Here is a 22541-nt window from a genome sequence, read left to right on the forward strand (position 1 = left end):
TCAGACTATCCCAACTTTCCAGGAGCTACAGAGAAAACACCCCCCCCACACACACACACACTAGCACACACCAATCTAAAGTTCAGATCTTTTTATAGTAACATAGAGGCAAGCATATTAAATTATGATGCCACGTTTCTGCCAGATTTTGACTTTTTTTTTTTTTTGAGTTCTTTGCTATAAAGCATCCAAAGCCAGCTCCCCAGTCCTGCACCTGGCCAAAGGTTCTGAGAGCATAACCTATACATGTTAACTAAGGCATCTGCTGACACCTTGGCAGGTAGGCGTGTAGGTAGGTGAGGTGGCCACGGACTAGGAGGGAAGCCAGGCGGCAGGCAGGGAAGCAGGGACAGTTTCCGCCAAGGCCAGAGGTCCCCTTGCCGAGCTGGAGTTGAGGGATTCATGTGTTCCTGGTTACCAGCCTGTGTTCAGAGCTCCGTTCTGGTTTTAATCCTACTGGGCGAGATCCTCTCCCTCTTTGAAGTCCCAGAGCTGCCGAGGCGGGAGAATCCTATGCAATAATAGCCTTTGTCATTCATATCGAACCAAAGGGATGATGAAGCCTGTGCCTCATAATGTGACTGAGTCTAACGGATGAAAAAACAGATTCTGCCGGTCTATGGCGTCTGCTCCTTGTGTCCTTCTGACGAGCAGCAGTTAATTCTAGTGATTATCCTGTTGAAGCAGGTCTCGGAAAATGACCCTCGGGCCTCTTTTTACTCCCCGAATTGTTAAAATGTGCCACATGGGCGTGTGTGAGTGTGTGTGTGTGAGAGAGAGAGAGAGAGAGAGACTGATTTTGAATGTTCCCCTTTCCTGACCTGTACCTTAATTCTAGGTGTTCAGCATTCTTGATTGGTTATAATCACTCTGGAACATGCTTTTTTTTTTTTTTTTTTTTCCAATTGCTTCATCTTTCCAGAATGTGGGTTTTATTTCACTCTTCTTGAGATGTTTATCCTGAAAATCCCTCACTTTGTGATCTCTTTCTCCTCTAGTGAACAAAAGCAACTGTGGACATTCTGGATCACATCAACTTTCTCATTTTTTTATGCAATGTGAACTTTGAGGAGAATTTTAAGCTGTGAAGAAAAGATGTGTATCTCCCTTATCTTTAGCTTTGCACATTCCCCACCCCCAAATCGATCTCAATTAACTTTGATTTCTTTCTTTAGAAAACCATGTGCTGAAATAATGTTTTGCCAGATGTGAGAATGGGTTCCTCCCCCCGTCCAAACTCACACTGGAGCCTTGTCTGAGTTCTATGACTTCGGTCCACCTTTTCAGCCTCATGCTCCATTAATCTGGACATTGGAAAGGTTTGCAAGGGGACCCTGCTTTACCTAGGAAGTCTGCTAATACTCTGACGTTGTGACTCTTCCTGTTGCGAAAATCTTTTTCTTTTTCACTTGTAATTTAAAACTGAGGCTATCCCTTACACCTCACCTGTTTCTGCCAAGTTCTGAGATAAATCGCACATTTATTCATGTTTCTCTTCACGGGCGAGCCAATGCTAACATGACATAGTGTGTTATTCCCCTTGGAGCCGGGCTGGGAGTCTGCGGGACCAGGCAGGAGCGTGCGTTGGGGGGCGGGGGGGTGGCTGTCAGGCTTGTCTGCCGTTCTGAGCGTGCGAAACCTTTCTGTGCCTCGCCGCTATGGGAAGGGAGACTGCTTTCTGCAAGCATTCTGTAAGAAGCTTTGGTTTATGTCTTTATTAAAGACACTCACCTACAGTAAGTCCCTGCAGTGATACTGATTTCCCTTCTACACCCATGTCTGGAAGTTGAGATGCCTCAGATTCCTTCCCTCCCCTTGTGAACAGGGGGAGAGCCACGTTTTCCCGTCGCCCTGACGCCTCCCGTGCCCATTGCTACACACTGAGCCTTGGGCTGCTGCCTCGTATGGCTGTTGTCTGTGGTTGCTGTGTTTGGTTTTGCCCTGTATTCAAAGTTACCTTTTTTTTTTTTAATTTTTTTTTTCGTTCCTCGTGTCTGGTTCTGGCTGGCTGGCTGGCACAACCTGTCCTTCCTCATGTTTTGTGTTGCTCTTTCAACAGCCAGCGTCCCAAGTGTTCCACACTGTGATTCGAGGGATTTTTAAGAAGTTGGGGGTGGTGGGGTGTTACGTACCCACAGGCACCTGGCCCCCACTCTGGGGGCCAGAGCTGGGTTTGTGCCTTGTGGTTCTTCCTACTCGCGGATTCCTAGAGCCGTGTATCTGGCAATGAAGTTCACGCACTTGTGAAGTTAGTCCTGGCTGGGTGGGGGACTGAGTAGCAGAGGACACACTGGGTTCGGACAGGTGGTCTGTGAAGTGGCATGTGTTTCCTAAGGATCCTGCTACTTCTGGGTAAGGAGGGAGGTCTGTATCTTAGAAAGGCTGCTTTGTAAGGCTCTGTGACTAATGGGGAGCCTCCTTATTTATTAAAATATCAACTTGGGGCACCTGGGTGGCTTGGTGGGTTAATCCTCTGCCTTCGGCTCAGGTCATGATCCCAGGGTCCTGGGATCAGGCCCCAAATCAGGCTCTCTGCTCAGCAGAGAGCCTGCTTCCTCCTCTCTCTCTGCCTGCCTCTCTGCCTAGCTGTGATCTCTGTCTGTCAAATAAATAAATAAAATAAAATTTAAAAAAATAAAATAAAATATCAACTTGAAGAAGGAGGGAGTGCTAATGTAATGATACCCCAAACCAAGAAATATAAGAAGGACATCTCATAGGCTGAGGGGTGGATGATAAAACACCAGTTCGACAGGTCCCTCATTCCACAGCTCCCTTCGAGGTGAGTTCTGGACCATTCTGGATCTCACATTTCCTTATTTGGGGATGAAGTTCTCCATAGTCCCCCCCAGCATCAAAATTTCCATTTTAGTTTTTTAAAGTATGACCTGAGTAGCTCTTGTTTCTTGCCAGTTCATAGCTGTACTAAGGATGCTGGAGGGCTAAAATAAAAATGAGCTTTCACACGGATTGTTTTTTTTCCTATGATAGAGACCAAAATTGGGTCATCTTATAGTCCTTTGGCTACACTGGTGGATCATTCAAGTCACTGAAATTTCCGAATCTGATTTGCCTTTGCTGATTTGGCCATAGAATATGTATGTGTCGCCATGGGCTAGTCACTTGTGGGACTTCAAGCCCCAGAAGAATTCATGACCCAATAAGGAGGAATCCCTGTTTTCTTTTCACCCCATTATGTGAAGGAACAAAGATATGAACAGAAAATAAAGGAGAAGAAGAGCTAGTCAGGGATCCAGATATTTTAAACATCCTGGTATTTGGAGGCATCTGGACCATTCACAGCTTTCTTTTCTTTCTTTCTTTTTTTTTTTTTTTTCTGGTTCATTTACCATCCAGATGTTCGCCATCATGGAAGCACTGCTTGAAACTCTGTTTCAGCTAATAACTTCGAAGTGGAAAAATTCTTATCTTTGTACGTTTGTCCTCCGGGACTCCACGTCCCCTTACTCTTTTCTAAGTGCGTCTTCTTTAAAATCTCCTGGGCATGTGGCAGTTTTGCCAGATGCTTAGGTGTTACCCATCCCATTTCTTTTTTTAATCTCCATGACCATTCTGTACCCTGTCTGCTTGAATTATAGATTGCATTTGTCAAATAATGACACATGCAATGGATGTCTTCTAAGACCTTTGAAATTCAACTTCCTTGAGTTGAGATTAAAGTGGGTATTATCTACGCTGCTGCAGTCAAACTGGGGATGCTCTGAGACCCGCAGGAAAGTTTTCTTGGGCTGGCCGGTTCCAACAGTTAGAGTCTGGAGGGAGGAAAGCCAGCTACTTTTTTTCTTCTCAGACGTAGACTTGGATACCATGAAAGTTCCCTAAACTGTGGCCCCCGGTTAGAAATGACTCTAAAGTCAGCATCTCTTTGAACCATGACTGTCCTTCAGCGTGTCCTGAATGTGTGTTTCTTTGGGCATTCAGGAAGCATTATCGGTTGTGAGCGAGGACCAGTCTTTGTTTGAGTGTGCCTACGGGACACCACACCTGGCTAAGACGGACATGACCGCATCCTCCTCCGGCGACTATGGACAGACATCCAAGATGAGCCCACGTGTCCCTCAGCAAGACTGGCTGTCTCAACCCCCAGCCAGGGTCACCATCAAGATGGAATGTAACCCTAACCAGGTGAACGGCTCAAGGTAAGGAGGACCCTGACTCCTGTTCTCCCGGACTTCAGTTTTCCCTATCCCTTGAGAAGGCCAAATGGAAATTAGTTATGCTCTTCCAAAGACAGTTTCAGAAAGCGAGGCCATGGAACGGTAACATGGGGCGATGCTGAGAAAATGTGTTCTCCAGTGGTTTGTGTTGCAGATAGAGGTTGTAAAACCGGTAGTATATTTACGGAGAACTCTCTTTGAAGATGTGGTGTTCAATTCTGTTTCCCAGGCACGAGGGCTCTGTGGGAGGGGGGCCGTGACCACATATGGCAGAATTCATCTCTGAGGTTTTTATTGCCTGGAAAATAATGCTGTCTTGTATTTTTATGGAGGGAGAGTGTCCGCTAGTGGCCAGGCAGTGCAGCCTAAGTCCAAACCATATGATGTGGCTAACGGATCGACTTCATGTGGCTGCCATCCCCTCCATCCCTCCCTCCTCTGTCCCTTTCATTTAACGCACCACGCTGTTTCTTCTAGTCTTTTTTTTATGCTTAAAACCCTGCTCTGATGGCATGTGTAAGTATTAACTTTCCTGTGTTTGTTAAGATACTGCTGCTGTCACCCGGAGTGTGTTATCAAATGTGGAATAGTCCTTGACACTCGAAAGCATTTCATCAGCTGTGGGTTTGAAAAGTAAAGTTGATTTCAATTATGAGATAATACTCCAGATATATTCAGAAAGAATATAAAATCTCAGGACAAAAAAAAAAAAAAGGATGTCTGTCTTTTTTTTTTTTTTTAAGATGTATTTATTCATTTTAGAGAGAGAGAGAAAGGAATCTTGAGCAGGGGGAGGGGGAGGGGAAAAGGGAGAGAGAGAATCTCAAGTTAACTCCCTGCTGAGGGCAGAGCCCAAGGTGGAGCTCAATCCCAGGACCCTGAGATCATGACCTGAGCCAAAATCAAGAGTCGGATGCATAATCGACTGAGCCACCCGGGCACCTCAGGATAATGTCTTTTAGATGTTGCACAGTCTGATGTGGGAATCATAATAAGCGCTCGTACTTGCTAATGCCATATTAGGCACAAAGCCCTTTTATATCTAGTGAACTGTCAGTCTTGCAAGCAGCCCCAGGAGGAATGCTTCTCCCCATTCAATGGAAGAGGAAACTGAGGCTCAGGAATTTTCTGGCTAACTCGAGATCACAGCTTAAAGCCACTGGGTTCCAACCAGGGGTGTTTGACTCCACCCCCCAGTGTATTTTCCACTCTGTTTCAACTCTAATAGGCCCCTTTTGCTACATACATATCTAACACTAAATGTGCTTTCTGTAACTGTCATGTTTTATAAGCGCCGGAAACCATTGCGTCAACTTGCAGTTGACAAAGGTGACAAGTCACAGTCCCTTAGCGGGGATGTTGAGGTGAGGCTGACGTGCCAAACAGGGAGGTGGCAGATATCAGGGCCTTCCCCGGCCCCGAGAAGCCCATGCCCTTGGTGCATCTGGCCACTCTGGAAAACGGCAGCGGTACCTCTAGTGTCGAATCTTGCTACGACGCCCATCCTTTTAAATGGGATTCAAGCCGAGCCAGGCCCAGCAAGGCAGTATTTCCCAGAGTCCTGAGAGGGTGGAAGGACCTTGGTAGAAAATGCTGTCCAAGGGTCCAGAATAGCCGAGTCCTGGCCAGTTGATGGTTTCATGTCCATATTTCACAGGTTAAACCTGTGCATCCCATAGAACGTTTCCACGGCTTGTTAACTGGTCATCGCACTGTGAGCTATCTGCAGGGAATACATCAGTGTGTGTGTGTGTGTGTGTTGTGTGTGTGTGTGTGTGTGTGTGTGTGTGTGTTAGGGGGACCTTGCGTGTGGGAGAGAGCGGGAGAGAACACTTTGGACAAAGGGCGCTGAGGTGATTTCCACTGGGCCATGAGCAGAGTGAGCCGGATCTCAGCCCTTGTTTCTAGAGACCGGCTTCCCGCCAGCTCTAGGAACTGCTAGCCTGCACTTACCAGCCTCAGAGGGAGACAGAGCAAGGAGATGAGGGTGGTGTCACGAAAACAAAACCTTCTCCTGTTTCCATGTGGCTCTTCCTGAATCTAATAGGACATGTAAATAGGAGAAGACTCCTGTCTTGTAGGAGAAGTGGACACCATTTCCTTTGAGGTGGGCTTTTGCTTCCCCTCGGATGGGAACATTGAACCTGGCCCACGGGCTGGGTTCCGAAGAAGGACGGGGCTCCTAGGAAGCTTCTCCCACATTCCTCAGCCCGGCTGATGGGGACAGGCCCATTGATGGTTCCTCTCAGATACAGAGGTGGGTCTCTCTCCTGGGAAATGTGATCATTTTTGGAGGAACTGATGAGTTTTCTTGTGAGGGAACAATCGAAACTTTGCTTCCTTTCTCTCTTAGGCCCTCCCCAAATCCTAGGATTGTTCCAAATGTTCCCATCACAGGAGTTTTAAAAGAGTCCCAGATTTTGAAGAAAACCATGTTTGTTCTGGTGGTGGACACTGAGGGAAATCAGCCTCGTAATCCTTGTCTTCCTCCCGGGTCCAGGGTGGTATGTTTGATAGGTGCCGTCCATGAAGAGAACATGGCTGATTCCATCTACCTTTGATCAAGGGCCATATGTTTCCTTGATGGAAAATGGCAGATCTGGTGTGAAATGGGCAGGGAGGGGCTCCAGGAACCCCCGAGGCTTTGTAGAGTTTAGCTCTGATGCAGAGGTCAGTTGGTCACCAAGTGTCATCGTTACCCATCCCCAAGATACAGGAGGTGACATGCATGGATCTTCTCTGTAGTAGAGATAAATATACTGCCCAGCCTTGCCAGAGCTCCATGTGTCTGCTGGAGTTGTGTGGGCCTGGCCTGGTGCATTGAGTTCTAGGGAAACAATGGATAGGCTAGATGCTTGTTTTAAGGAATTGGTTCTTTCAGTTTTATGGACTGTCACATCCGAGATCTGCAAGGCAGACTGGTAGGCTGAAAACTGAGGCAGAAATTGAGGCTACAGTCTTTCTCTTCCTTAGGGAGAACTCAGTGTTTGCTCTTTAGAACTTCAACGGATTAGATGAGGCCCACCAACATTACTAAGGATGATTGCCTTTATTTAATGTCAATGGGTGATAGACATTAACAACATCTGTGCAATATCCTCACAGCAATGCCTCGGTTAGTGTTGGATAGGTCACTGGGTGTGATGCCCTGGCCAGGTGGACACAGGAAACTTGGCCATTCCTGGTGTTCCCAGACATCGTGCGGGTCAGTGGTTGATAGAGCCATTCCTTTCGGACCTCCAAACCAAGTTTCCCCTGGGTTGGTCATTTCCTTGTCACTAAGGGACTCAGCCTGGCTGGATGGGAAGTTGTAGAGGGGGTGGTACATCTGATCCGTGGTTCACTGGGATCTAGCAGAATACTGAGAGGAGGGTGGCCAGGCAGAGTCTGCTCTTCAGAGCACGGCAGGCTGCCTGAAGGGCATGGAGGAAGGGAATACTCAAAATCCATCAGTGTAGCTAAGGCTTGTTCCCTCTAGAGGCCTGACTAGCAGATAGAAGATGGCTGTGGCTCAGACCTGCAAGGTTTGCTGACTCACCGCGTGATACTTACACACATCAGTTCCAGCTCCAGACAAGAGGCCCCGGACTTGCATTCACTCTGCTTTCATTCTGGAGACCTTGACTGGGCACCTGACTGCACCAGCCCTACCTGAATTGTCAGGGGCAGAGGCAGAGTCATGGAGACAGGGGTCCTATCCTGCAGGCTTCGTGGCAGAGACACTGTGGGGGAGGGCATGAGCCCCAGGGACAAGAGTGTAACACTCCATCTCCCAGCATCTTTGCAGAGACAGCTGCCACCTTCCCACAAGCTCTCCCGACCTGGAAGCCTCGGGCCCGGTGTATCAGGGAGTTAGAGAGAGAAGCAAGAAGAGAGGGCTACCTTCTGGCCCCCAGCTCAGCAGCCTCTTCTAACTGTCCTTGCTGAGAGCTTCCATGTGGTGGACTTTTATGCGGCACATACACCTCTTAGAGTCAAGTTCAAGGAGAATTCACCCAAGTGAAAAACTGGGCTTTGGCTGCAATACGTGAGCTGTTCCCTTTGCGGCCCCTCGTTGCTCTTCCTCACTGCAAAGATCCTCCAGGACAGGAGCACTCTGTAGCTTGGGTCTTGTCTGAACCTGACCCAGCTCCTTCTGCATAGAATACCATCCTTGGGAATGGTCCTGTCTGCCCCTATCCATCCATTACCCGTAGGAGGAAAAGACCAAGTGCTTTGGGAGGAGGGAGGAACTTCATTCCTCTCCAAATGATGGAATTCTGCAAAACCTCAGCCCTTATGTGCTCACAAGCTCCTGAAATGAAATACAAGTGGTGAAATGAGATCTTGTGCCGTTATAACAGCGCTCTATAAAAAATAATAAAAGGAAAACAAGAGAGAAAGGAACCACTGCTTTGTGAGCCAACAGGGAAGTAATTGTGGGTTTGGCTTGGCTGCTGCTGTACCAGAGCACACAGTTCTTGTAGACACTAATCTCATTGGATGCTGTGTAGACACAGGACATCATTTCCCAGCCTTAGTAGTCCAAGAACACCCCACCTTCCCCCTTCTTCACTCCAGCCTGATGTGCGAGAAACCCCCACGTGTTCACACAGCAGAGAAGCGTCCGTTCACAGTCAAAGGGCCCTGCGGGTAGGGGGAGGGGGCTCGCTGCTCACCTGGCCTCTAAGTGAGTCCCCTGCTGATGGCCTTCATTTGCTGTGAGGTTGCTAAGCTGAAGCCACTGTAGACAGGAAAGACAGGCTAAGAAATCTTATACATACACACACACACACACACGCACAACACACACACAACAAAATTTCTTTCATGAGCAGGCAAGTAGCACTGTATGCAGAACAGCTGTTTTAGGGGATCTAAGTGTCTCTGACTCAGAGTCAGCTGGATCTCAGGCATGATGCATGGGATGTCTCCTGCATCCTTCCACAGGCAATGAAAATCCCATGCAGGCCCACCTGGAATTTCATCACAGCTGGAACATGGAGAATCTGTGTGCCGTGCTGTGAATCTTGCCCCAGCCCCGTCCCCAGACCACCTGGGGTCATTAACTTCTCTCCTGAGTCAGTTGGGGGCGGGTTCCCCACGTGGTAACTCTCCAAGTCAAGCCCCAGGATCAGCAGCATCAGCACCAGCTGGGAGCTGTTAGACGGGCAGATCCTTGGGCCTGCCCCGTACCCGCTGAATCAGACAAGACTCTGGGATGGAGCCCAGCACTCTCTGTTTTAATGAGCCCTCTGGGGATTCCCATGCTCACGGGGCTGAGAACCACTGCTCTGTTGCAGGATCCAGGGAGATGAAAACTGAGTGGCCCGGAGAGTGAAGGGTCTGGGAGAAAATAACGTGAGGAGGACGGTCTGCTCCCTGGCTGAGGAGTGCCTCCCTCACCTCACACCGTAGTGGGGTTTTACCTGGCTGACCCTGTGAGGGGGAAGACTGGGTCTTGCCCCTCTATGTGGTCTGGGAAGAAGTTTCACCGGATGGGTAACTCCAGCCTAGCGTCAGGTAGCAAGGGCTTTTAACATAGTATTTAATAAGCATGCCACCTGTGGTTTAGTAACGATGACAGAAAAGGAAGTCACCTGATTGGTCCATCTTGGCCTCAGACCTACTGGTTATGCATGCAGCCATTCATCCACCCAACAAGTATTTATTGAGCGCCTACTGTGTACAGTCACTGTTGTACGTACTTGACATAGAGTCATAAATCTCACAAAAATTCTGCCGTGCTCTATTCACTTTCTGGTGGGGAAGATGGCCACCGATTCAGATAATTAATTAAAACATAGAGCCGATTAGATCATGGTAAATGTGAAGGAGAAAAATAAAGCCAGAAAGGGGGTAGCTGCTGTAGGTAGGATGGCCTGAGAGCATTACCTCTAAGAAAACGACATTTGAGTAAAGTGCCAAAGGTAGTAAGGGAGAATGCCCCCTGGTTAAAAAGCGGAATATTCCAGGAAAAAAGTAGTATTAAATGCAAAGGCCCTGAGGTCTGCCTGAAGCATTAGGGGACAACTATGACTGACATTTAGTGACCCAAGCTGCAAACAGGCACTGAGGTAAAGTGACTGTGGGCTTCAGTCCGAGTGAGGAGGGGACCATCGGGGGGCTGCAGGCAAAGCTGGGGTTTGATGTTATTTGGACTTAGCAGGGTCTCCCTGACTCCCATGTTGAAGCTGAACCTGTGAGGAGACCTCTGCAGGAATTAGGGTAAGGGATGCTGGGGCCTGGGTGAGCGTGGTAGGGCCGGCGCGTGGGGGAGAGGTGATGGCATTCTGGATATATTTTGAAGGTAGAACTGATGTGCTTTGCTGATGGGTCAGACTGCGTAGAGAGAAAGAGGGGAGTGGGGATGAACCCAGGGTTTGGGGACATACTCCAAATGAGGTGTGGACAACCCACACTGTGAATCCTCCTGAGTTAGAGCCTGGGCCCCTCTAAGTAGCCGTCTACATGTTGGGGCCACACACTGAGTGCCCGTAAACACCAGGCCAAAAGGGAGGGGCTCTTGCCTCCTTGCCCGAGTTCAGTGGATCTTAATTCATGAAACTGGCAGTTGCCGACCACAGTGATTGCGCCTCAGGAGACATTTGGCAGTGTCTGCAGACATTCCTGATTGTCACAACCGGAGGGTGTTCCTGGGAACTCACGGCTGGAGGCCAGAGACACTGCTCAGCATCCTACAGTATACCAGAGAGGATCCCCCTTCTTCCACCTCTAAAAGAATGGTCTGGCCCCGCATGTCAATAGTGTCAAAACTGAGAAAACTTGCCTTACATTAACATTTAACTGGTGTTTGCATCATGCACTGTGGTAGCTGCTATGAAGACGGGTGAAGAGAAGCTCATGGGGACGCCTGGGTGGCTCAGTGGGTTAAAGCCTCTGCTTAGGTCATGTTCTCAGGGTCCTGGCATCGAGCCCCACATTGGGCTCCCTGCTTAGTGGGGATCTTGCTTCCCCTCCCCCTTGGCCTGCCTCTCTGCCTACTTGTGATCTCTGTCTGTTCAATAAATAAATAAAATCTTTAAACAAAAAAAGAGAGAGAGAAGCTCACGGTCCATCAAAGGTGAGGAAGCTCCTATGGGATCGAGTGATAAGTCCAGAACCGAGGGATGGTCAAGGCCCAGCCGTAGCAGGCGTCAGGGTGTGGCCCAGTCCTCCTGGGCAGGAAAGAAAGTGTCCAAGATAGCAGCATTCATCAATATCTCCACATCACACCATGATTTATTCATAGATTTTAATACACAGTACATCTTCCAATTTCTTCACTAAATCTATGAAATGGCATTATGATTCTACCCTTTTTTCCCCAATGAAAACCATTGAGTTTCCAAACATTTTCATAATTTGCTCATGTCCACCTGTCACAGGCCTTGGACACCAGGCCGGGCTCCTCTCCCCTGCCTCAGGCTGCTTCCTTTAGCCGCACAGCACAGCTTCCTCCACAGGGCAGATGAGCTCACCCTGCTTTTGCTTGTCTCAGAGGCATGACATCCGAACCCTGACCATTTTGACTTCTTACGGATAGTACACATTTAAAAACCATTTACTTGCCTCTCATTTGAATTTATTACAGCAGGTCAGTGTACCCGCCCTCGCCTTCACGTTACCTTCGTCAGATGTTTCCAAATAAAACCGCTTGTTAAAAACTGTCAGCATGATGAAGAGACTTGCCGTCCAAGCCTATCGGTGGCTCTCAGTAAATACGCGCTGGGGTGACATTAAGAATAAAAAAGTTCTCAGGGTTAGGATGGGGATGGTTCCTGGGCCCTTCATGTCGTCTGTGTTGAGCTGTGCCCAGCAGCCCCCTACAGAATGGACTATCGGCTGAAGATCTTTTGATGTCACCTTCCCTCATTTTATGTGCAACACCCAATATTTGATATTTGAACATGGTTTGCTTGGACTCTTCTCTCTCCATGCCTTTCTCATTTGACTCTGGAGATTTGACTTAATGTGTATTTTCCTACAATTTCTATAACGTTTCATGTATCATGTCAGGACAGTGAAATCCACAACGACAATCGCATTTGCTCCTTTCTGCTTCAGCGTTCTGAATCAGACTGGCACACAAGATGCTTCCTAATTAAGCTCAGCCATCTTCCAAGGTGTGGGTAGCACAGTGCTGGAGACTTGCAAACTAGTGAATTTTCCGAACGGTGATAGTGAGGTCAGTTAGTAATAGCTTGTCCTACTCCTAACAGACCTTGAGTCTTTACAGATGTCAGTTCATTGGGCTGCAAAAATGAGACACAGACTGAGAGCCTCATTCAGGGAAGAGTCAGGAGGGAGACAAAGACTTTGCCCCTGCTTCTCTATCTGGGGCAGACCTCTCCTCAACCCCTCTCCTCTGCAGCCACTCATCACTGTCTTTGCCATCTCTTGGGATGTCAAGTGGATGAGCGCTGTTTTGTAAAACAAGAGAGCCTGAGAGTCCCGCTCCCCATTATGACACACGGGAATCCCATGGGCTCACTGTGGGTATTGGCAGAGGGACATGGGGCCCGCTTTGGCATTTTCTATCTTGAACGTGAAATCATTTTGGTCAACCAGAATTTACATAGCCTGTTATGAAAATAAAAAAACTGAAGCACCTTGGTGGCTATTGGGGTTAAATCTTCCCTCTCTGAGAAATGAAAGTGTTTTAAGGAAAAAAAAAAAAAAAAAAAAGACAACTCCCAAGATAGAAAATATGCCACATTTCATCCTGAGCATGTAACTAGAGATCTTATTCTATAGAGTATTTTATTTCCAAATGATGAATCCCAAAAGGATGCAGTTCTCCCCAGATTTGAAGATCTAGCCGATACCCATTTTCAGCTGTAAAAAGAAATTAAAAACTTCAATAATGAAACTCAGGGAAACTTCAGACCCCTTTCAGGGACAAAGAACTAACTGTTGGTGTGTTGGTGGTGACTTTTAATTAACCGAGTCTTCAGCTGCTCTGGAGAAGGGGAAGGGGACCGAACTGGAGGGAAGAGACTGGGATTCCAGGTGTAAGAGAGCGTATTTAGTAAGGGTAAAAATAACACACAGCTGCGAAGACAAACATCTACAGTTTCAGTCTGAGCAGGGAGCCCTCCATGAATCACTGCTGAGCCCCACCCGCTGCTCAGGCCATGGGGTCTGAAGCAGCTTTTCCACTGCTTCTGATTCAGAAATAAAACAGACCCACAAATTACCCCGGCACTCTCCAGACAATCCCCTCCTTGTCTGGGGTCCTGAAAATACCTTTTGTGGTGACTTACCTCAATTCACGCTATGAAACTCGATTAGGAGTTTATTTGGTCGATTAGGTCTAAGTATGTGCTTTTAGGGTTCTTAGGAAGAAAACCACCTGAGAAGGTGGTTTTTGGTTTGAGACAGGCAGGGAATGCGTGCCCAGGCCAGCCTCCCACGGAGGGCCTTCTCTCGGAACTGACTTCTTTGGGTCAGTTTTAGGGCAGAGCCGCCAGAGCAAACCTTCGTATTTCTCTTAAGGAGCTTCATCACTCAATAAACTAAAAAGAACATTCGGGAAGATGGTGACATTCTAGTAAAAAGTGGTGAACTGAGGACTGCCTGAGAGTAACGTCAGCTTGCTTATCCACATAGCAGCTGGGGGGATGGAGAATGTGGTCTTCAAGGGAAAACATAGGTCAACTCGGGGAAAGGGGCTTCCTTCACTCAAATGCAGACACCAGGAGAACAGGGATGCTGGGGTATCCCTAGCACCTGGGGCAAAGCCTGCAGACTTGCACCATAAATACTGGTTAAAAGGGTGAATGAATCGAGAAGACCCATGGCTGGGGGGAATCTAGGGAGTGTGGGTTTATCCAAAGGAGCTATGGCCCCACAAAGGGCTTAGGTTGCACATAGCCAGTGAGGATTTGTATCTGGGGAAGATCAGTCTGGAACGAAAGTCTGTGGTGGAGAACAAGGCAGTGACAGTCGTCTCCTAAGGGCAAAAGGAATTCAGGGCTAAGAAGAAGGATGGGTCTTGAAAAAATAGATAGATTCTATTTTATAGAATAGATAAAATAGGTAGATTGTAGGTGTGTCTCTACCCACTTCTAGAAGTATATTGATGTTCCAGATTTGATTTTGACTTGCCTTGGACTTTTTCTAAGGCCCCAGTTAACAGTGAGTGGAGGCTAAGTGTTGTGAAGTAAGGGAGAATCACAGATTTAATGGGGCTAGTGAGCTCAGGGTTGTCACCTGGGGCTATGTTTGGTGACATTCTTGGATAAATGAGGTCCATTCACACATCACAGATGACAGCGCAGGGCTGAGGCTCCATTCCAGTCAAGCTAATGCCCACATCTGTGCCATTCACTGTGGGCTCTTTCCATAATAGAATCTCCCCTGCTGTAAGTAGTCTCTGATGGGAGAAAACCAATGTCAGATGCCACGTTTATTTTGTTTTTCAAAAACAAAGACCCGACTTTAATTTCCCAGTACATTTTCACAGGTGCATTAACCTTTTTAAAAATAAGGTATTATGTATAGCAACAGCTAAATGAAGCTTTTGTCTCTGGCTGCATTCCACTTGACCTTAAAACCTTAGACCCACTCTTTTCCCGATGGGCCAGCTTCTATGCTGGTTGGTCCTCAGTTCTTGGGGCCACATTCTGGATCAGATTCCTTCCTGCCGTGCCTCTTAGCATGGGGACCTCTCATTGGATTTCCTGCCATGCTCACCAGTGTAAGCCCATCATCTCTGCAGAGACCTCAAGGAAGTCTTGTGGGGGGAACACTTGATATTCAACTGGAAAATGAGATTGATCAACAGTTTTTAAAAAACTAGACTAATCAAAATTCATATGTATGTCCACATCAACACACCATCTTTGGCTTCTCCCTGGAGACCTTGCCTTTGTCTGCATGTGGCCGCTCCTGTACAGCTCACATCTGTGAATCTCCCCATAACTGCTTTTGGGGCCACTCCCAGGATATCCTTCTGAAAATACTCAACAGTAACGAAACGGAGTTTTCTGAGGGTCTGTTCAGTTATGTCTCCCATCCAGGAGAATGACTGCTCATGGGGACTTACTATGTGAGGTCCTAGGGTGTGGTAGCAAGGTACTTGGACTCAGGACCCCAACAGCCTAGGTTCAAATCAAGTATGGTCTATAAATATTTGTTTGTCCACAGTGCCTTAGACACTTTTGGAGGTCAATATGAGTTTAAAACACAGAAATAGAAGATTGTGGAAACTGGCATCTATAGCCTTCCCTCTCTCAAGATCTTTCTGTTTCCATTATTTCCATTATTCTTGATATCCCTTCCCCGATCTCCTGAGTTGGCCAATTCTTTGCAGAGTGTCAAGAAATGGCAAGTTTGGAGGACTAGCTGAGTATGTGTAGTCTCTTGATTTCTGTAGCCAAAGCAGCTGAGATCTGTGTGCTTGGAGCACTGTTTTCCCACCAGCCCCCCTGCTGCTGTGTGGAATGCTCTGGATCTTCGATCAGATCCTGGGAAAGATATTGCTTGCTATATCACCCGGTTCTCTTCAGGAGAAGCCATGAGAGAAACCTCTGCTTCTGTGGAATAATGGAAACCATGTCAATTAAACCCCTGGATTTAACCATATTAGACACCTCCTGTGGAGTGGAGTATTTGTCTGAAGTATTTGTCCTTTGTGACTGGCTTATGTCACTCAGCATAATGTCCTCAAGCTTCGTGCACCCTCAGAGATTGCAGGATTTCCGTCTTTTAGAGGAGACTTGCATTCCACTGTTGTATACACCACATTTTCTTTGTCCATTCACCCACGGTGGACAGTTAAGTTGTTTCTGCACCTTGACCATTGTGAATAGTGCTGTAATGAAAGTAGGAGTGCAAGTATCTCTTTGAGATTTGGATTTCCATTCTTTCAGATAAATACATGTAAATGAGATCACTGGGTCATATGGTTGTCTTTTCTAAAGACTTTCAAGGAACCTCCACTCTCTGTCCCATTGCAGCCGTGCCATTTTGCAGCTGCACCAACAGCGTGCAAGGGCTCTACATCCTAGCCAACATTTATTATTTTTTATTTTTTGTGTTAGCCATCCTGACAGGTGTGGGGTGATCTCTCATTATAATTTTGCTTTGCATAATAATTTCTGTATGCCCCCAAAAGAAAGCGTCATTGAGAGAAATAACCTGAGTGATGCTTATTTGCAAAAAAGAAATTCATCCCCCCCAAAATAAGATACATTTCGCATTCACCAAATTAATTGCCCATTTAGCAAGCATCTAATCAATTGCCTTAGAACTTTCTCAGAAACTGCTGGAAAACATATGCAAGTACTAAGAATACAATATTTAAAGGGATGCGGTTTGCTCTGTGCATTTCAAAAGCACAGCATTGAAGGCCCAAATCCTTATCACGGTGGAGTACAGATCACATGACCCTCTCTCCCAGGCAGGGCTTGCTGCTGGTGGAACACCAACCATACTGTTCCTGGGAAGCTTCTCCCTGCTGACTTGCAAACCTCAGAATGCCCAGCGTCTGTGCAGCTGCAGGGCTGGAAGCCAGGAGGCGGATTTCCACAGCCTGGGGCTTTCCTCATCACACCTGGGCCACGAACTGAACATCTTTTTATTGGGAGACCTTTAAATAGACACTTGTTTTCTGAATCATGTTAAGTTTGTTTTTGTTTTGTTTTTTTTTTTCTTAAATAAAGTGGTATCTAAATAGATGCTTCAGGAAAAAAAAAATTTTTTTTTTTCTACTCCAGGAATTGTCTCTACCTCTTGCTTAGGTTTATTTAGACATGTCCTGGTGTGTTCCACACCTGTTGTACCAGGTAATGAATGGGGGCTACAACAATGTCCTGGGTTAGAAACGTTGGGGGTACCTGGGGGGGGCTCAATCGGTGAAGCATATGCATTCAGCTTGGGTCATGATCTCAGGGTCCTGGGATGGAGCCCCGCTTCGGGCTCCCTGTTCAGCGGGGAGTCTGCTTCTCCCTCTCTCTCTCTGATGCTCCCTCTGTTTGTGCACAATAACATCATTTTCTTAAAAAAAAAAAAAGCAATTGTGCATGTGGGACAATGCATGCCTTAAGCCAGAGTAACACGTGGGCAGGGAAGTCTCGATGCTTTTCTGAAATTAAGCCCTATTTTACCTTGGAAGGACAGCATCCTCCTTTTCCTTGGTGGAGGGGTTCTGTGTGGGGGCTAGAAGCGTGGACAACAGGTGAGGCTGTCCAGCTTCAAGCCTTAGTTTTGACCCCTCCTGGCTTTGGGGTCTGAACAAGCCCCTTCTCTTTTGTGTACTTGGTTTATACCTCCAAAAAATAGAGATGGTGCCCACTCTTGCTGTCCCAGGCTGTGGGAGGACCGATAATGGTTTGGCTCTCAGGACAGGTCCCTCCTGAATATATGCTCCTCACTGAGCAGTTATAATTCCCAAGAGAATAAACAGGGGACATGACTGAGAAGCGAGAACAGTACACCCGGGGCCCCTGGGCCTTGATTACCTGCTTGAGACTAGCATGTCGGAACCCTGTGGGGTGACACTCTCCCTTCTCTGGGACTGGAGTTCCCTTAGAGTTTTTACAAAAACTATTTGACATGGTCAAGAACACAGTTCCATTCTATCTTCCTCCAAAGCTAAAACAGAGTACAATGTTCTGAAGGAGCAGCTTTTGAAAATTGGGTCTGCGGGGGGCCCATGTGGCTTTTTTTTTTTTTTTTAAACAATGAAAGCTGAATGGAAAGGCTTACCTGTCTTGCTGGAGATGAGAGGATTTATGGTGTCTGGTATACAGCAGGCACTCAATTAATGCGGTCTAAACGGATGAGCAGATGAGGGAACCTGCAGTGCTCACCTAGACTTTTTCGTTGTAGCTGGTGTCATGTTCATCCGCTGAACAGCATCTAAAGCGTTTTCCTGAAAGAACCAAATCTTAGACTCCATCCTCTAGTCCCTAGTAACTCCTCTCCTTGAGGCAAATAGAGCGAAACACACACCCTCCACTCAACGGATGGAATTTTCCAAAGGGACAGGAAACGAAGTCTCAAGTGAAGACATTCCAGTTGTGATATTAGGATGGCGCTTCTAGAGATAAGTGTTTGAAGCCAGGAAAAGTAGCATCAGCAGGAAATAATGCATGTGTAGGCCACAGTGGAAATATAGAGAAGCCACACCATGGGAACTCAGACTGTTTTTGTTTTTAAATTTCCTTCATGTTAGCACAGCTGTGGGGATGCCATGAAGCAGGACCATGTATTTCCAGGCCTTCGGTAAGAACCTCGTCCTCTGACCCTGACCACGATCTTCTCCCATAGACGTACCTGCTGCTTCCTCAACTTCAGCCCTAAACTCCCTCCATCAGCACCAGGCACATGTGCAAGCGATGCTGGGAAGAAACCTTGATTTTTCAGAGTTCTGAAGATGCTGAAGAAACTCTTCCCAGGGCACTTCCCCTCAGGCTGACCTTTCTGTCCACATCTTGGCTCTCAAATGAACTTCTCCATCCTACCCCAGCCCCATCCCACCTGAGAGTGCTCTTCTGCCTCCAATGGTTTTGACCTTCTCAAATTTGAAGGTCAGGTCCATGCCAGGCCCATAGTTCCATGATTCCACCAGTTGGCTGCAGAGCTCCAGCTAGTGAGGTGTGGTAAAGTTGAAGAAAAGCTTATTGGAGTGGAGCCAACAACCTCAAGGCCTTAGACACTGGGAGGGAAATCCAACATCCAACGACAATTTGGAGATCCCCAAGAACATGAAAATCCTGTGTTGGGTAGAGCCTGAGAGGCAATTGCCAGAAATCCACCTTAGAAGATGTAACCCAAATGTCAAGGCCCCTCAGATACAGTGATCTTGAGTTGACGATCTGTGGGTTCACCTTCTAATCAGCATCGATGTATTTTCCTGTTTTCTGGTTAAGCTGGATTTTCCATTTGGAGTTTACCTATTAGATAGTTCATCATATCTTATAACCTTCAAATCTCATGGACTAGATTTATTTCTAGAAAAAAAGGCAGGTTTTTCTTTATTCAGATGACTGTGACTGCCTTAGTAAGAGCAGCTCTGTGAACGGTTCCCGGTTGCCATCCTGACCCCTTTCTGCGTGCTCAGAGCTGGCTTCACACCACATCTCAGCCTCAGGGCTACTGAGTCCTCTCTCCCACCTCCTCCCAGGGCACCAGGCCTGCTTCCTTCTCTGCTTTACCTGCCCGCACCTCAGCTGGGACACGGCAAGCCTTCAAAGCTCCCAAGATTGGCTGTAAGGATTTGAAATTGGACACAAGGATTTCATTCTGAGGTTTGCAAGAGGAATGTCATTCTAGGATAAGCCTGGCAGTGTCTTCTGAGCTGGGGTTGCCTCCGAGCATCTGTGTACCCAGCCTGTTACGAGTCGCAGAGAGAGGGCAATGGCAGTTCGCTCTTCCCTGCAAGTGTTTCCAAACAGCTGTCACCAGGGGAGTTTTGACATGACAGTTTCAGAAGGAGCTGGTTTAAGAAACAGAAGCCAGGTGTTAGCTCTACTTCCCCTGTGCCCGCCCTGTCTTTCCACCAAGCATGGCACCATATTAGCACAGCTCCAGCTGCTGGAACAAAACAACGCAGCCTGGGAGGGGGGTCTTATCCGACAGGAAATAATTAATTTATTTCTCACAGGTCTGGAGGCTGGAAGTCCAAGCCCAAGGTGCTGGCAGGGTTGGGATCTGGGGAGAGCTCTCTCCTTGGGCTGTGGACGGCCACCTTCACGGTATATCCTCAGAGGCAGAGACAGAGAAGGAGAGTCCTCTGGTCTCTTTTGCTTCTTGTAAGGACACTAATCCCATCATAGGGGCCCTCATCATCATGACCTCAGGGGGAACCTCATTGCCTCCCAAAGGCCTCACTTCCAAATACCATTACATTGGGTGTCATGGCTTGAAAAAAGGAGTTCTGGGGGGACACGGTCATTCAGCCTGGAGCAGACACCATATGTGCCCTTTGACACCTCTGTCCTCCTTCTTCATCAGCCTCCCCACCTTGTCCTTCCTTGCTTCTCTCTGCATATCACAAGAAGGCTGGGAGGCAGGCTTTTTGGTGGCAGCAATAATGAAAGGATTTATCTTCTTCCCCTTCAGGAACTCCCCGGATGAATGCAGCATGGCAAAAGGCGGGAAGATGGTGGGCAGCCCAGACACTGTGGGCATGAATTATGGCAGCTACATGGAGGAGAAGCACATGCCGCCCCCAAACATGACTACGAATGAGCGCAGAGTCATCGTCCCAGCAGGTCAGAGGCTCATACTTCACTCTGCTCAGTCTTCAAACTGCCCCTTTCCAGAGCCCCATTCCACTTTCTCTTCCTGCTTCTGGCTTCCATCACCCTCACTGGTCTAAAGGAATTTTTGTACATGGAAGCCAGCAGGAGTCTGGCCACCTTGGGTGAGCTGTCCACTGATGTGTGTGTGTGTGTGTGTGTGTGTGTGTGTGAGAGAGAGAGAGAGAGAGAGAGAGAGAGAGAAAGAGAGAGAGAGAGAATGGAAATCCATGAAAAGTGGCCTCTCAAGAGAAGAATTACCCTTTCTCTGAGATTATTTGGTGTTAGGTATTTTTTTTTTTTTAATGAAGTGTTATTCATACTAGATGGTAAGCTTTTGAAAAGAAAATCTTACCTGGCAAAATAAAAAGCTGGGAGCAGTGTATTGCTTGTTCTCAAAGTCAAAAATTCCAGCTATCCCTGGCCTACAATGCAGATTCCGAGAACTGGAGTAATTCTTTGCCACAGAGGTAATTCTAAACTCAAACCAAAGCAATAGCTCTGAATTTGAGGAAAATGCCAGAACTTACTTGTTGAGCAAAAACTGAAGAGACACAGGAGAGATGGCTTACATATAGCTCCTCAGAGGAAATACGCCACATAAACCCCAAAATACCAGGACCACAGTGACAGCTTCATGAGTCCTTAGTTGATGTCAGGATTTTGGTAAGCAGTTTGGAGACACCATCTCAGGAAATCTTGGGAAATAAGAATCCTTATCATGATTTCCCTGATAAAGAAAATGGAGCTCCCAGAGGTCAACTAACTTTTCCCAGGGCCTACCATTAATAAGAGATACAGTCAGAGTTCAGAAAGGCCTTCCTGGTGACTTTGTTCTCTTCCTGGAGGTGCTGGATTCAGTCTTGATTCCTGATACATCCCTGTGGGCTCCCCTCTGTAACTCCTTGTGGCCAGCCATCTGGTCACCTTCTGACTCTGCCTCAGGGGCCTGGACTTACTGTCCCTTCAGCCTGAAACCCCTGATTCTGGGTAGTTCCGTCCCTCTTCAGGGCTTTGTGCAAATGTCTCCTCAGAGAGGCCTTTCCTGAGGCCTCCCCCAACCCCACCACCTAGAGCTATTCCTGAATCCACCCATGGACCTCAGCCCCCACCTACCTTGTTTGTCTTTACAGTGTTCCCTCTCATCTGTCATTATACTGTACATCCATGTTACCGTTTGCTTCCTCCCTCCATACAACCTCAGCCCCCCAAAGGCCCAACGTCCATGGCCAAGCACAAGGCCTGACATGCAGGAGGTACTCAAAGAGCATTAACTGAGGGGGGATTGGATGAAAGGATACCTGTGCATGCGTGAGTTTGCACAAACTTGACTAAGCCTTGCTCCAGGGGTCACCCAAATTCATCTGTGTGAAGTGTGATGGCGAACGGGCTCCAATCCCCTCCATGGTGTGATTCCCATCCCACTGCCCCTTAGTCTGTGTACAATCATGTTCATGGACTTCTGTCGCCTTCCACATAGACCACAGTGTGCGGAGAATGTGGCTGAACATCTGGCTTGGGCTCGTGGCCTGAGTGTCATTGCAGGATTGTCACTGGCAGGGTGGGGGGTAGGTGGTGGTCTTCAGTGAACTGCGTGGAGCTGATTTGGTGTGGTTGATATGAAGGGCGTTGCTCTTGGGGTTCTCTCTCATCTTGAGGCATCTTGTGAGACTTTTACTGAGGACAGCAAGGGTGAAGTCTCATGTGCACCTGATGACAGGGACAAAACAGGTTTTGATGTTGACTTAAAGGCAGTTGATTTTCATATTGGAAGCCCTGTATTTGGTTTGTCACCACAGCTGAGCTACTTACCAGAAATGAATGACTTGCTTCTGGGTCATAGAACAGAAGGTAGCTCCTGCTGATGGGAAAAAATATGGAGATGCAAGTGTCCGAGGCATGTGCCCTGGCTGTGTGGTTCCTAAAAAAAAACTGAGGGAGCAGGGGTGTTCCTGGGGAGGAATGGAGGAGAGGGGTGCTGTTACCTCAGACGCTGTATGGATATGAGCAGGATGAGGTAGGAACCCAAACGGTGCCCACCCATACCTGTCTCTCCCTTAGCCTTGTTTCTTAAGAGTGTCATTTCTGCAGTTCAGGCAAAACAATGTTTTTCATTATTTAAGACAGGAGAACC

The 22541-nt window shown here is 47.5% G+C and overlaps 1 protein-coding gene across 3 annotated transcripts in view; it reads left to right on the plus strand.

The window, feature by feature from the left end:
* ERG (ETS transcription factor ERG) overlaps positions 1 to 22541 on the plus strand; it is a 169708-nt gene that overhangs the window by 110590 nt on the left and 36577 nt on the right. For all 3 annotated transcript variants that reach the window (XM_032865323.1, XM_032865321.1, XM_032865322.1), the window contains 2 exons: positions 3943 to 4160; positions 20229 to 20380. In XM_032865323.1, coding sequence (XP_032721214.1) covers positions 3943 to 4160; positions 20229 to 20380 — 370 coding nt within the window. The remainder of the gene's footprint in view (positions 1 to 3942; positions 4161 to 20228; positions 20381 to 22541) is intronic.

The sequence above is a fragment of the Lontra canadensis genome, unplaced genomic scaffold, assembly GCF_010015895.1.
Source record: "Lontra canadensis isolate GAN:19392208 unplaced genomic scaffold, GSC_riverotter_1.0 scaffold29, whole genome shotgun sequence".
NCBI classification, from domain to species: domain Eukaryota; kingdom Metazoa; phylum Chordata; class Mammalia; order Carnivora; family Mustelidae; genus Lontra; species Lontra canadensis.